The sequence below is a fragment of the Petromyzon marinus genome, unplaced genomic scaffold (assembly GCF_048934315.1).
Source record: "Petromyzon marinus isolate PM22_M1 ecotype Great Lakes invasive population unplaced genomic scaffold, UKy_Petmar_22M1.pri1.0 PM_Scaffold_539, whole genome shotgun sequence".
NCBI classification, from domain to species: domain Eukaryota; kingdom Metazoa; phylum Chordata; class Hyperoartia; order Petromyzontiformes; family Petromyzontidae; genus Petromyzon; species Petromyzon marinus.
Window position 1 is genome coordinate 42,910 of NW_027423545.1, and position 14,042 is coordinate 56,951.

Genomic DNA, 14,042 nt, shown 5'->3' on the forward strand with positions numbered 1-14,042 from the left:
ACACTACTACTACTACTACTGACACTACTACTACTACTGACACTACTACTACTACTGACACTACTACTACTACTACTGACACTACTACTACTACTGACACTACTACTACTGACACTACTACTACTGACACTACTACTACTAACACTACTACTGACACTACTACTACTGACACTACTACTACTACTGACACTACTACTGACACTACTACTACTGACACTACTACTACTACTGACACTACTACTGACACTACTACTACTGACACTACTACTACTACTGACACTACTACTACTACTGACACTACTACTGACACTACTACTACTACTGACACTACTACTACTACTGACACTACTAACACTACTAATACTACTACTAATACTGATACTACTAATACTACTACTGATACTAGTACTAATACTACTAATACTAGTACTGACACTACTAATACTAATATTACTTCTAATACTACTAATACTACTACTGATACTAGTACTAATACTACTAATACTAATACTGACACTACTAATACTAATATTACTACTAATACTACTAATACTAATACTACTACTGATACTAGTACTAATACTACTAATACTAGTACTGACACTACTAATACTAATACTACTAATACTAACAATACTAATACTAATACTACTAATACCACTACTGATACTACTAATACTAGTACTGATACTACTAATACTACTAATACTAGTACTGATACTACTGATACTACTAATACTAGTACTGATACTACTAATACTACTACTAATACTAGTACTGATACTACTAATAATACTACTAATACTAGTACTGATACTACTAACACAACTAACACTACTACTACTAATACTCGTACTGATACTACTACTAATACTACTAATACTAGTACTGATACTACTAACACAACTAACACTAATACTACTGATACTAGTACTGATACTACTGATACTACTAATACTAGTACTGATACTACTAACACAACTAACACTACTACTACTAATACTCGTACTGATACTACTAATACTACTAATACTAGTACTAATACTACTAACACAACTAACACTAATACTACTAATACTAGTACTGATACTACTAATACTACTAATACTAGTACTGATACTACTAATACTACTAATACTAGTACTGATACTACTAATACTACTAATACTAGTACTGATACTACTACTAATACTAGTACTAATACTACTACTACTAATACTAGTACTGACACTACTAATACTAGTAATACTAGTACTAATACTACTACTAATACTAGTACTGACACTACTACTACTGATACTACTGATACTAGTACTAATACTACTAATACTACTACTGACTCTACTACTGACACTACTAACACTACTAATAGTACTAATACTACTAATACTAGTACTAATACTACTACTACTAATACTACTACTGATACTACTAATACTAGTACTGATATTACTAATACTACTAATACTAGTACTGATCCTACTACTAATACTAGTACTAATACTACTAATACTAGTACTAATACTAGTACTAATACTACTAATACTACTACTAATACTACTACTACTAATAATACTAGTACTGATACTACTGATACTACTAATACTAGTACTAATACATGTAATAATACTACTAATACTAGTACTGATACTACTAATACTACTAATACTAGTACTGATACTACTAATACTACTAATACTAGTACTGATACTACTACTAATACTAGTACTAATACTACTACTACTAATACTAGTACTGACACTACTAATACTAGTAATACTAGTACTAATACTACTACTAATACTAGTACTGACACTACTACTACTGATACTACTGATACTAGTACTAATACTACTAATACTACTACTGACTCTACTACTGACACTACTAACACTACTAATAGTACTAATACTACTAATACTAGTACTAATACTACTACTACTAATACTACTACTGATACTACTAATACTAGTACTGATATTACTAATACTACTAATACTAGTACTGATCCTACTACTAATACTAGTACTAATACTACTAATACTAGTACTAATACTACTAATACTAGTACTACTAATACTACTACTAATACTACTACTACTAATACTACTAATACTAGTACTGATACTACTGATACTACTAATACTAGTACTAATACTACTACTACTAATACTACTACTGATACTACTAATACTAGTACTGATATTACTAATACTACTAATACTAGTACTGATCCTACTACTAATACTAGTACTAATACTACTAATACTAGTACTAATACTACTAATACTAGTACTACTAATACTACTACTAATACTACTACTACTAATACTACTAATACTAGTACTGATACTACTGATACTACTAATACTAGTACTAATACTACTAATACTAGTACTAATACTACTAATACTAGTACTAATACTACTACTAATACTACTAATACTAGTACTAATACTAGTACTAATACTACTACTAATACTAACACTACTAATACTACTGATACTACTAATAATACTACTAATACTAGTACTGATCCTACTACTGCGTCTCACCCCCTCCCCTCCCCCCCCCCCGTAGCTCCGGCCCCTCCCCCGCTCCCCTCCCCCTGCCCCCGTTTGTGCTCAGCCCACGAGGAGCGGAGTGGCTGTGAGAGTTGTGGGGGTCTGGGGGCTCTGAGGGGGTCCTGTCAGTGGAGGTCGGGACCCCTCAGAGGTGAGGCCCCCTAGAGACCACCTAGAGACCCCCTAGAGAGACCGCCTAGACACACCTAGAGACCCTCTAGACACCTCTAGACACCCATAGAGACCCCCTAGAGACCCCCTAGACACCCCTAGAGACCCCCTAGACACCCCCTAGACACCCCCTAGAGACCCCCTAGAGACCCCATGAGGAGCGGAGTCGCTGTGAGAGTTGTGGGGGTCTGGGGGCTCTGAGGGGGTCCTGTCAGTGGAGGTCGGGACCCCTCAGAGGTGAGACCCCCTAGAGAGACCCCTAGACACTCCCTAGACACCCTCTAGAGACCCCTAGACACACTCTAGAGACCCCTAGACACCCCTAGACACCCCTAGAGACCCCCTAGAGAGACCCCCTAGAGAGACCCCCTAGAGACCCCCTAGACACCCCCTAGAGACCCCCTAGACACCCCATGAGGAGCGGAGTGGCTGTGAGAGTTGTGGGGGTCTGGGGGCTCTGAGGGGGTCCTGCCAGTGGAGGTCGGGACCCCTCAGAGGTGAGACCCCCTAGAGAGACCCCCTAGAGAGACCCCCTAGACACCCTCTAGAGACCCCTAGACACACTCTAGAGACCCCCTAGACACCCCTAGAGATACCCCTAGAGACCCCCTAGACACCCCCTAGACACCCCCTAGACACCCCATGAGGAGCGGAGTGGCTGTGAGAGTTGTGGGGGTCTGGGGGCTCTGAGGGGGTCCTGTCAGTGGAGGTCGGGACCCCTCAGAGGTGAGACCCCCTAGAGACCCCCTAGACACTCCCTAGACACCCTCTAGAGACCCCTAGACACACCTAGAGACCACCTAGAGACCCCCTAGACACCCCTAGAGACCCCTAGACACCCCCTAGAGACCCCCTAGACACACCTAGAGACCCTCTAGAGACCCCCTAGACACACCTAGACACCCCCTAGACACCCCCTAGAGACCCCCTAGACACCCCATGAGGAGCGGAGTCGCTGTGAGAGCTGTGGGGGTCTGGGGGCTCTGAGGGGGTCCTGTCAGTGGAGGTCGGGACCCCTCAGAGGTGAGACCCCCTAGAGAGACCCCCTAGACACTCCCTAGACACCCTCTAGAGACCCCTAGAGACCCTCTAGAGACCCCCTAGAGACCCCCTAGAGAGACCCCCTAGACACTCCCTAGACACCCTCTAGAGACCTCCTAGACACACCTAGAGACCCCTAGAGACCCCCTAGAGAGACCCCCTAGAGACCCCTAGACACCCCCTAGAGAGACCCACTAGACACCCCTAGAGACCCCCTAGACACACCTAGAGACCCCTAGACACCCCCTAGAGAGACCCCCTAGACACCCCTAGAGACCCCCTAGAGATACCCTAGACACCCCTAGAGACCCCTAGACACCGCTAGACACACCTAGAGACCCCCTAGACACTCTAGAGACCCCCTAGACACCCCTAGAGACCCCCTAGACACACCTAGAGACCCCTAGAGATACCCTAGACACTCCCTAGACACCCTCTAGAGACCCCATAGACACCCCTAGAGATACCCCTAGAGACCCCTAGACACCCCCTAGACACCCCCTAGAGACCCCCTAGACACCCCTAGAGACCCCCTAGACACCCCTAGACACCCCTAGAGACCCCCTAGAGACCCCATGAGGAGCGGAGTCGCTGTGAGAGCTGTGGGGGTCTGGGGGCTCTGAGGGGGTCCTGTCAGTGGAGGTCGGGACCCCTCAGAGGTGAGACCCCCTAGAGAGACCCCCTAGACACTCCCTAGACACCCTCTAGAGACCCCTAGACACACTCTAGAGACCCCCTAGACACACCTAGAGACCCTCTAGAGACCCCTAGACACCCCTAGAGACCCCCTAGACACCCCTAGAGATACCCCTAGAGATACCCCTAGAGACCCCCTAGAGACCCCCTAGAGACCCCCTAGAGACCCCATGAGGAGCGGAGTCGCTGTGAGAGTTGTGGGGGTCTGGGGGCTCTGAGGGGGTCCTGTCAGTGGAGGTCAGGACCCCTCAGAGGTGAGACCCCCTAGAGAGACCCCCTAGACACACCTAGAGACCCCCTAGACACCCCCTAGAGACCCCCTAGACACCCCCTGAGGAGCGGAGTCGCTGTGAGGGTTGTGGGGGTCTGGGGGCTCTGAGGGGGTCCTGTCAGTGGAGGTCGGGACCCCTCAGAGGTGAGACCCCCTAGAGAGACCCCCTAGACACCCCTAGAGACCCCCTAGACACCTCTAGAGACCCCCTAGAGACCCCCTAGACACCCCCTAGACACCCCCCAGAGACCCCCTAGAGACCCCCTAGAGACCCCCTAGAGATACCCCTAGAGACACCCCTAGACACCCCCTAGAGACCCCCTAGAGATCCCCTAGAGACCCCCTAGAGACCCCCTAGAGAGACCCCCTAGAGAGACCCCCTAGAGAGACCCTAGAGAGACCCCCTAGACACCCCTAGACACCCCTAGAGACCCCCTAGATACCCCCTAGAGACCCCCTAGATACCCCCTAGAGACCCCCTAGAGACCCCCTATAATTTTAGTTGTGGTTGTTGTGGTGGTTAATGTTGTTGTGGTGGTTAATGTTGTTGTTAATGTTGTGGTGGTTAATGTTGTGGTGGTTAATGTTGTTGTGGTGGTTAATGTTGTTGTTAATGTTGTGGTGGTTAATGTTGTTGTGGTGGTGGTTAATGTTGTTGTTAATGTTGTGGTGGTGGTTAATGTTGTGGTGGTGGTTAATGTTGTTGTTAATGTTGTGGTGGTTAATGTTGTGGTGGTTAATGTTGTGGTGGTGGTTAATGTTGTTGTTAATGTTGTGGTGGTTAATGTTGTTGTGGTGGTTAATGTTGTTGTTAATGTTGTGGTGGTTAATGTTGTGGTGGTTAATGTTGTTGTGGTGGTTAATGTTGTTGTTAATGTTGTGGTGGTTAATGTTGTTGTGGTGGTGGTTAATGTTGTTGTTAATGTTGTGGTGGTGGTTAATGTTGTGGTGGTGGTTAATGTTGTTGTTAATGTTGTGGTGGTTAATGTTGTGGTGGTTAATGTTGTGGTGGTGGTTAATGTTGTGGTTAATGTTGTGGTGGTTAATGTTGTTGTGGTGGTGGTGGTTAATGTTGTTGTGGTGGTGGTGGTTAATGTTGTTGTGGTGGTGGTGGTTAATGTTGTTGTGGTGGTGGTTAATGTTGTTGTGGTGGTTAATGTTGTGGTGATTAATGTTGTTGTGGTTAATGTTGTTGTTGTTGTAGTGGTTAATGTTGTGGTGGTTAATGTTGTGGTGGTTAATGTTGTGGTGGTGGTTAATGTTGTTGTGGTGGTGGTTAATGTTGTTGTTAATGTTGTGGTGGTGGTTAATGTTGTTGTTGTTGTGGTGGTTAATGTTGTGGTGGTTAATGTTGTGGTGGTTAATGTTTTTGTTGTTGTGGTGGTGGTTAATGTTGTTGTTGTGGTGGTGGTGGTTAATGTTGTGGTTAATGTTGTGGTGGTGGTTAATGTTGTTGTTGTGGTGGTTAATGTTGTTGTTGTTGTGGTGGTTAATGTTGTGGTTAATGTTGTGGTGGTGGTTAATGTTGTTGTGGTGGTGGTTAATGTTGTGGTTAATGTTGTGGTGGTGGTTAATGTTGTTGTGGTGGTGGTTAATGTTGTTGTTAATGTTGTTGTGGTGGTTAATGTTGTTGTGGTGGTGGTTAATGTTGTGGTGGTGGTTAATGTTGTTGTGGTGGTGGTTAAATGTTGTTGTTAATGTTGTGGTGGTTAATGTTGTTGTTAATGTTGTTGTGGTGGTTAATGTTGTTGTGGTGGTGGTTAATGTTGTTGTGGTGGTGGTTAATGTTGTTGTGGTGGTTAATGTTGTGGTGGTGGTTAATGTTGTTGTTAATGTTATTGTGGTGGTTAATGTTGTGGTGGTGGTTAATGTTGTTGTGGTGGTGGTTAATGTTGTTGTGGTGGTGGTTAATGTTGTTGTTGTTGTGGTGGTGGTTAATGTTGTGGTGGTGGTTCATGTTGTTGTGGTGGTTAATGTTGTTGTGGTGGTTAATGTTGTTGTTGTTGTGGTGGTGGTTAATGTTGTTGTGGTGGTGGTTAATGTTGTTGTTAATGTTGTGGTGGTTAATGTTGTTGTGGTTAATGTTGTGGTGGTGGTTAATGTTGTGGTGGTTAATGTTGTTGTTGTGGTGATTAATGTTGTGGTGGTTAATGTTGTTGTTGTGGTGGTGATTAATGTTGTGGTGGTTAATGTTGTTGTTGTGGTGGTGATTAATGTTGTGGTGGTTAATGTTGTTGTTGTGGTGGTGATTAATGTTGTGGTGGTTAATGTTGTTGTTGTGGTGGTGATTAATGTTGTGGTGGTTAATGTTGTTGTTGTTGTTGTTGACAGAGCTGTCCAGCAACTTTTCGACCTGCTCGCCGGACTTGCAGCGCTGTCCAGACGGCCACTGCGATGCCCTGGAGAGACAACAACCACAGCTGTGTCCACAGGACTGTGCACGTGAGACCACAACAACCACAACAACCACAACAACAACCACAACAACAACAACCACAACAACTACAACAACCACAGCTGTGTCCACAGGACTGTGCACGTGAGACCACGACAACATCAACAACAACCACATCAACAACCACAACAACATCAACAACAACATCAACAACAACCACAACAACAACAACAACCACAGCTGTGTCCACAGGACTGTGCACGTGAGACCACAACACAGCCACAACAACCACAACATCAACAACAATCACAACCACCACAACAACAACCACAGCTGTGTCCACAGGACTGTGCACGTGAGACCACAACAACCACAACAACAACAACCACAACCACAACAACATCAACAACAACATCAACAACAACCACAACAACAACATCAACAACAATATCAACAACAACAACAACCACCACAACATCAACAACATCAACAACAACAACCACAACAACAACAACCACAACAACAACACCCACAGCTGTGTCCACAGGACTGTGCACGTGAGACCACAACAACCACTACACAACAACAACAACCACAACAACATCATCAACAACAACAACAACCACAACAACATCATCAACAACAACCACAACAACAACCACAACCACAACAACATCATCATCAACCACAACAACAACCACAGCTGAGGACTGTGCACGTGAGACCACAACAACCACAACAACCACAACAACAACCACAACAACAACAACAACCACCACAACAACAACAACCACAACAACCACAACAACAACTACAACAACCACAGCTGTGTCCACAGGACTGTGCACGTGAGACCACAACAACCACAACAACCACCACAACAACCACAACAACAACCACAACAACAACAACCACAACAACAACAACCACAACCACAACAACAACAACAACCACAACAACAACCACAACAACAACCACAACAACAACCACAACAACAACCACAACAACAACCACAACAACAACCACAACAACAACCACAGCTGTGTCCACAGGACTGTGCACGTGAGACCACAACAACATCAACCACAACAACCACAACAACAACCACAACAACAACAACAACCACAACAACCACAACAACAACAACCACAACAACAACAACCACAGCTGTGTCCACAGGACTGTGCACGTGAGACCACAACAACAACAACATCAACAACAACCACAACAACAACAACAACAACCACAGCTGTGTCCACAGGACTGTGCACGTGAGACCACAACACAACCACAACAACAACAACAACCACAACAACAACCACAACAACAACCACAACAACAACCACAACAACAACAACCACAGCTGTGTCCACAGGACTGTGCACGTGAGACCACAACAACCACAACAACAACAACAACATCAACAACAACAACCACAACAACAACCACCACAACAACAACCACAACAACAACAACAACCACAACAACAACAACCACAACAACAACCACCACAACAACAACCACAACACCCACAGCTGTGTCCACAGGACTGTGCACGTGAGACCACAACACAACAACAACAACAACCACATCAACAACATCAACAACAACAACAACAACCACAACAACAACCACATCAACAACCACAACAACAACCACAACAACAACCACTACAACAACTACTACCACCACAACCACAACAACCACAACAACTACCACAACAACAACCACAACAACCACAACAACAACAACCACTTATTGTTGTTGATATTGTGGTTGTTGTAGTAGTTGTAGTGGTTGTTGTAGTGGTGGTGGTTGTGGTGGTGGTTGTTGTAGTGGTGGTGGTTGTTGTAGTGGTGGTGGTTGTTGTAGTAGTTGTAGTGGTGGTGGTTGTTGTAGTAGTTGTAGTAGTTGTAGTAGTGGTGGTTGTTGTAGTGGTGGTGGTTGTTGTAGTGGTGGTGGTTGTTGTAGTGGTGGTGGTTGTTGTAGTGGTGGTGGTGGTTGTTGTAGTGGTGGTGGTGGTTGTTGCAGGCTGTGTTGTTGTTGTTGATGTTGTTGTTGTAGTTGTTGATGATGTTGTTGATGTTGTTGATGTTGTTGATGTTGTTGATGTTGATGTTGTTGATGTTGTTGATGTTGTTGTTGATGTTGTTGTTGATGTTGTTGATGTTGTTGTTGATGTTGTTGTTGATGTTGTTGTTGATGTTGTTTTTGATGATGATGTTGTTGATGTTGTTGATGTTGTTGTTGATGATGTTGTTGATGATGTTGTTGTTGTTGATGTTGTTGTTGTTGATGTTGTTGATGATGATGTTGTTGATGATGATGTTGTTGTTGATGATGTTGTTGTTGATGTTGTTGTTGTTGATATTGTTGTTGTTGTTGATGTTGTTGTTGATGTTGTTGATGATGTTGTTGTTGATGTTGTTGTTGTTGTTGATGATGATGTTGTTGATGTTGATGATGATGTTGTTGATGTTGTTGATGTTGTTGATGTTGTTGTTGATGTTGTTGATGATGTTGTTGTTGATGTTGTTGTTGTTGTTGATGATGATATTGTTGTTGTTGATGTTGTTGTTGATGTTGTTGATGATGTTGTTGTTGATATTGTTGATGTTGTTGATGTTGTTGTTGATGTTGTTGATGATGTTGTTGTTGATGTTGTTGTTGTTGATATTGTTGTTGTTGTTGATGATGATGTTGTTGATGTTGATGATGATGTTGTTGATGTTGTTGTTGTTGATATTGTTGTTGTTGTTGATGATGTTGTTGTTGATGATGTTGTTGATGATGATGATGTTGTTGATGTTGTTGTTGATGATGTTGTTGTTGATGATGTTGTTGTTGATGTTGTTGATGTTGATGTTGTTGTTGATGTTGATGTTGTTGTTGTTGTTGTTGATGTTGTTGTTGTTGCAGGCTGGGTTGTTGGTGGCCACGTGCAGGGTTCACGCGGCTATGGAATCGCCATGGGGCACGGCGTTTGTCACTGTTACAGCGACAGTCACTGTGTGTGTGAACCTCACCCTGGTGAGTCAGTCAGTCACTCAGTCACTCAGTCACTCACTCAGTAAGTCACTCAGTTAGTCAGACACTGTGTGTGTGAACCTCACCCTGGTCAGTCACTCAGTTAGTCACTCAGTCAGTCACTCACTCACTCACTCAGTTAGTCAGACACTGTGTGTGTGAACCTCACCCTGGTGAGACACTCAGTTAGTCACTCACTCAGTCACTCACTCACTCACTCAGTTAGTCAGACACTGTGTGTGTGAACCTCACCCTGGTCAGTCACTCAGTCACTGTGTGTGTGAACCTCACCCTGGTGAGTCACTCAGTCACTCAGTCAGTCACTCAGTCAGTCACTCAGTCACTCAGTCACTCAGTCAGTCACTCACTGTGTGTGTGAACCTCACCCTGGTCAGTCACTCAGTCACTGTGTGTGTGAACCTCACCCTGGTGAGTCACTCAGTCACTCAGTCAGTCACTCAGTCAGTCACTCAGTCACTCAGTCACTCAGTCAGTCAGTCAGTCACTCAGTCATTCACTCACTGTGTGTGTGAACCTCACCCTGGTGAGTCAGTCAGTTAGTCAGTTAGTCAGTCACTCAGTCACTCACTCAGTCACTCAGTCACTGTGTGTGTGAACCTCACCCTGGTGAGTCACTCAGTCAGTCACTCAGTCACTCAGTCACTCAGTCAGTCAGTCACTCAGTCAGTCAGTCACTCAGTCAGTCACTCAGTCAGTCACTCAGTCAGTCACTGTCTGTGTGAACCTCACCCTGGTGAGTCACCCAGTCAGTCAGTTAGTCAGTCAGTCACTCAGTCAGTCACTCAGTCACTCAGTCACTCACTCTCTGTCTGTATGAACCTCACCCTGGTGAGTCACTCAGTCAGTCAGTCACTCAGTCACTCACAGTCAGTCAGTCAGCCACTCAGTCACTCAGTCAGTCAGTCACTGTCTCTGTGAACCTCACCCTGGTCAGTCAGTCACTCAGTCACTCACTCAGTCAGTCACTCACTCACACTCAGTCAGTCAGTCACGCACTCAGTCACTTAGTCAGTCAGTCACTCACTCAGTCACTTAGTCAGTCAGTCACTCACTCAGTCACTCACTCAGTCACTCACTCAGTCATTCAATCAGTCACTCACTCAGTCACTCACTCACTCAATCAGTCACTCACTCATTCACTCAGTCAGTCACTCAATCAGTCACTGTCTCTGTGAACCTCACCCTGGTGAGTCAGTCACTCAGTCATTCACTCACTCAGTCACTCAGTCAGTCAGTCACTGTCTCTGTGAACCTCACCCTGGTCAGTCAGTCACTCAGTCACTCAGTCAGTCAGTCACTCAGTCACTCACTCACTCAGTCACTCACTCACTCAGTCAGTCACTCACTCAGTCACTCACTCAGTCACTCACTCAGTCACTCACTCAGTCAGTCACTCACTCAGTCACTCACTCAGTCACTCACTCAGTCACTCACTCAGTCACTCACTCAGTCACTCACTCAGTCACTCACTCACTCACTCAGTCACTCACTCAGTCACTAACTCACTCAGTCACTCACTCAGTAAGTCACTCAAAGGGTGGTGCACTGCCAGCTTGTTGTTGTTGATTGTCGTGATTGTTGTTGTTGATTGTTGTTTGTTGTTGGTCGCCATAGCAACAGCAGCCGCATCGGCCCCGTCGCCCGTGGCAACGGACTGCGATCCGCGTTGCCGTGCGATCGTCGTCGCCATGGCAACAGCCTCGACCCTCGGATGCTCGCTCCTCATTGGCTGGCTGTGGAGGGCCCGGAGGGGCGGGGCCAAGAAAGGGGGCGGGGCCCGCGGTGCCATGGCGACAGGGGGCGGAGGGGTCGGGGGAGGGGGAGGAGCCACGGGGGGAAGGGGAGGAGCCGCGGGGGGGCGGGGGTGGTGACAGCTTCCTGCTGTGGGGGAGGGGCGAGGGCTGGGGGGAGGAGAAGATACAGGTGGGGAGGGGGAGGAGCCAACTGGGGTAGGGGGAGGAGCTACTGGGGGTAGGTGGGAGGAGCCAATGGGCGAGGAGCCAGCTGGGGTAGGGGGAGGAGCTACTGGGGGTAGGTGGGAGGAGCCAAGGGGCGAGGAGCCAGCTGGGGTTGGGGGAGGAGCTACTGGGGGTAGGTGGGAGGAGCCAATGGGCGAGGAGCCAGCTGGGGTAGGGGGAGGAGCTCCTGGGGGTAGGTGGGAGGAGCCAAGGGGCGATGAGCCAACTGGGGTTGGGGGAGGAGCTACTGGGGGTAGGTGGGAGGAGCCAAGGGGAGAGGAGCCAGCTGGGGTAGGGGGAGGAGCTACTGGGGGTAGGTGGGAGGAGCCAAGGGGCGAGGAGCCAGCTGGGGTAGGGGGAGGAGCTACTGGGGGTAGGTGGGAGGAGCCAAGGGGCGAGGAGCCACAAGGGAGGGAGGAGCCACGGGTGGAGGGGTGGGGGAAGGGGAGGAGCCACGGGGGATTGGGGGGTGAAATGTGATTGGTGTAGCTACACCCCCCCCCCGCCAAGACTCCTCTCCCCCTCTCTCCCTCCCCCCCATGACTCCTCCCCCCCATGACTCCTCCCCCCCATGACTCCTCACCCCCGTAACTCCTCCCCCCCCGTAACTCCTCCCCCCCGTCACTCCTCCCCCCCGTAACTCCTACCCCCCCTGTAACTCCTCCCCCCTGTAACTCCTCCCCCCGTAACTCCTCCCCCCGTAACTCCTCCCCCCCGTAACTCCTCCCCCCCCGTAACTCCTCCCCCCCGTAACTCCTCCCCCCCGTAACTCCTCCCCCCCGTAACTCCTCCCCCGTGACCCCTCCCTCTCTCCCCGTAACTCCTCCCCGTAACTCCTCCCCCGTGACCCCTCCCTCTCTCCCCGTAACTCCTCCCTCTCTTTCCGTGGCTCCTCCCCCTCTTTCCGTGACTCCTCCCCCCGTGACTCCCCCCCGTGACTCCTCCCCCCGTGACTCCTCCCCCCCGTGACTCCTCCCCCCGTGACTCCTCCCCCATAACGCCTTCCCGTGACTCCTCCCCCCGTGACTCCTCCCCCGTGACTCCTCCCCCTCCCCCCGTGACTCCTCCCCCTCCCCCCGTGACTCCTCCCCCTCCCGCCGTGACTCCTCTCCCTCCCGCCGTGACTCCTCCCCCTCGACTCCTCCACCATAACTCCTCCCCCCAGTGACTCCTCCACCATAACTCTTCCCCCCAGTGACTCCCCCCGCCCCAGTGACTCCTCCCCCCAGTGACTCCTCCCCCCAGTGACTCCTCCCCTTTCCCCACGTGACTCCTCCCCCATAACTCCTCCCCCCAGTGACTCCTCCCCCCAGTGACTCCTTCCCCCATAACTCCTCCCCCCAGTGACTCCTCCCCTTTCCCCCCACGTGACTCCTCCCCCCAGTGACTCCCCCCCGACTCCTCCCCCCAGTGAATCCTCCCCCCAGTGACTCCTCCCCCCAGTGACTCCTCCCCCCAGTGACTCCTCCCCCCAGTGACTCCTCCCCCCAGTGACTCCTCCCCCCAGTGACTCCTCCCCCCAGTGACTCCTCCCCCCAGTGACTCCTCCCCCCAGTGACTCCTCACCCCAGTGACTCCTTCCCCCATAACTCCTCCCCCCATAACTCCTCCCCCCAGTGACTCCTCCCCTTTCCCCCACGTGACTCCTCCCCCCAGTGACTCCCCCCCCGACTCCTCCCCCCAGTGACTCCTCCCCCCAGTGACTCCTCCCCCCAGTGACTCCTCCCCTCAGTGACTCCTCCCCTCAGTGACTCCTCCCCTCAGTGACTCCTCCCCCCATAACTCCTCCCCCATAACTCCTCCCCCATAGCTCCTCCCCCCAGTGACTCCTCCCCATAACTCCTCCCCCCAGTAACTCCTCCCCCCAGTGACTGCTCCCCCTTTCACCACGTGACTCC

General features: G+C 48.3%; 1 protein-coding gene and 1 long non-coding RNA gene across 3 annotated transcripts in view; both read left to right on the forward strand.

The window, feature by feature from the left end:
- Window positions 1-3,319, forward strand: part of LOC142923460 (uncharacterized) — a 31,163-nt gene extending 27,844 nt beyond the window's left edge. The window contains exon 7 of one of the 2 annotated variants that reach the window (XM_076064587.1): window positions 2,581-3,033. In XM_076064587.1, coding sequence (XP_075920702.1) covers window positions 2,581-2,729 — 149 coding nt within the window. In that variant the 3' untranslated portion in view covers window positions 2,730-3,033. Of the gene's footprint in view, window positions 1-2,580 lie in introns of both variants that reach the window. The other variant, XM_076064588.1, reaches the window with a different exon arrangement.
- A 1,478-nt stretch (window positions 3,320-4,797) lies between these two features.
- Window positions 4,798-11,987, forward strand: LOC142923462 (uncharacterized). Its single transcript, XR_012940774.1, has 4 exons — window positions 4,798-4,887; window positions 7,075-7,185; window positions 10,058-10,168; window positions 11,801-11,987. It is a non-coding gene; the product is annotated as an uncharacterized LOC142923462 (long non-coding RNA).
- The last annotated feature ends 2,055 nt before the right edge of the window (window positions 11,988-14,042 follow it).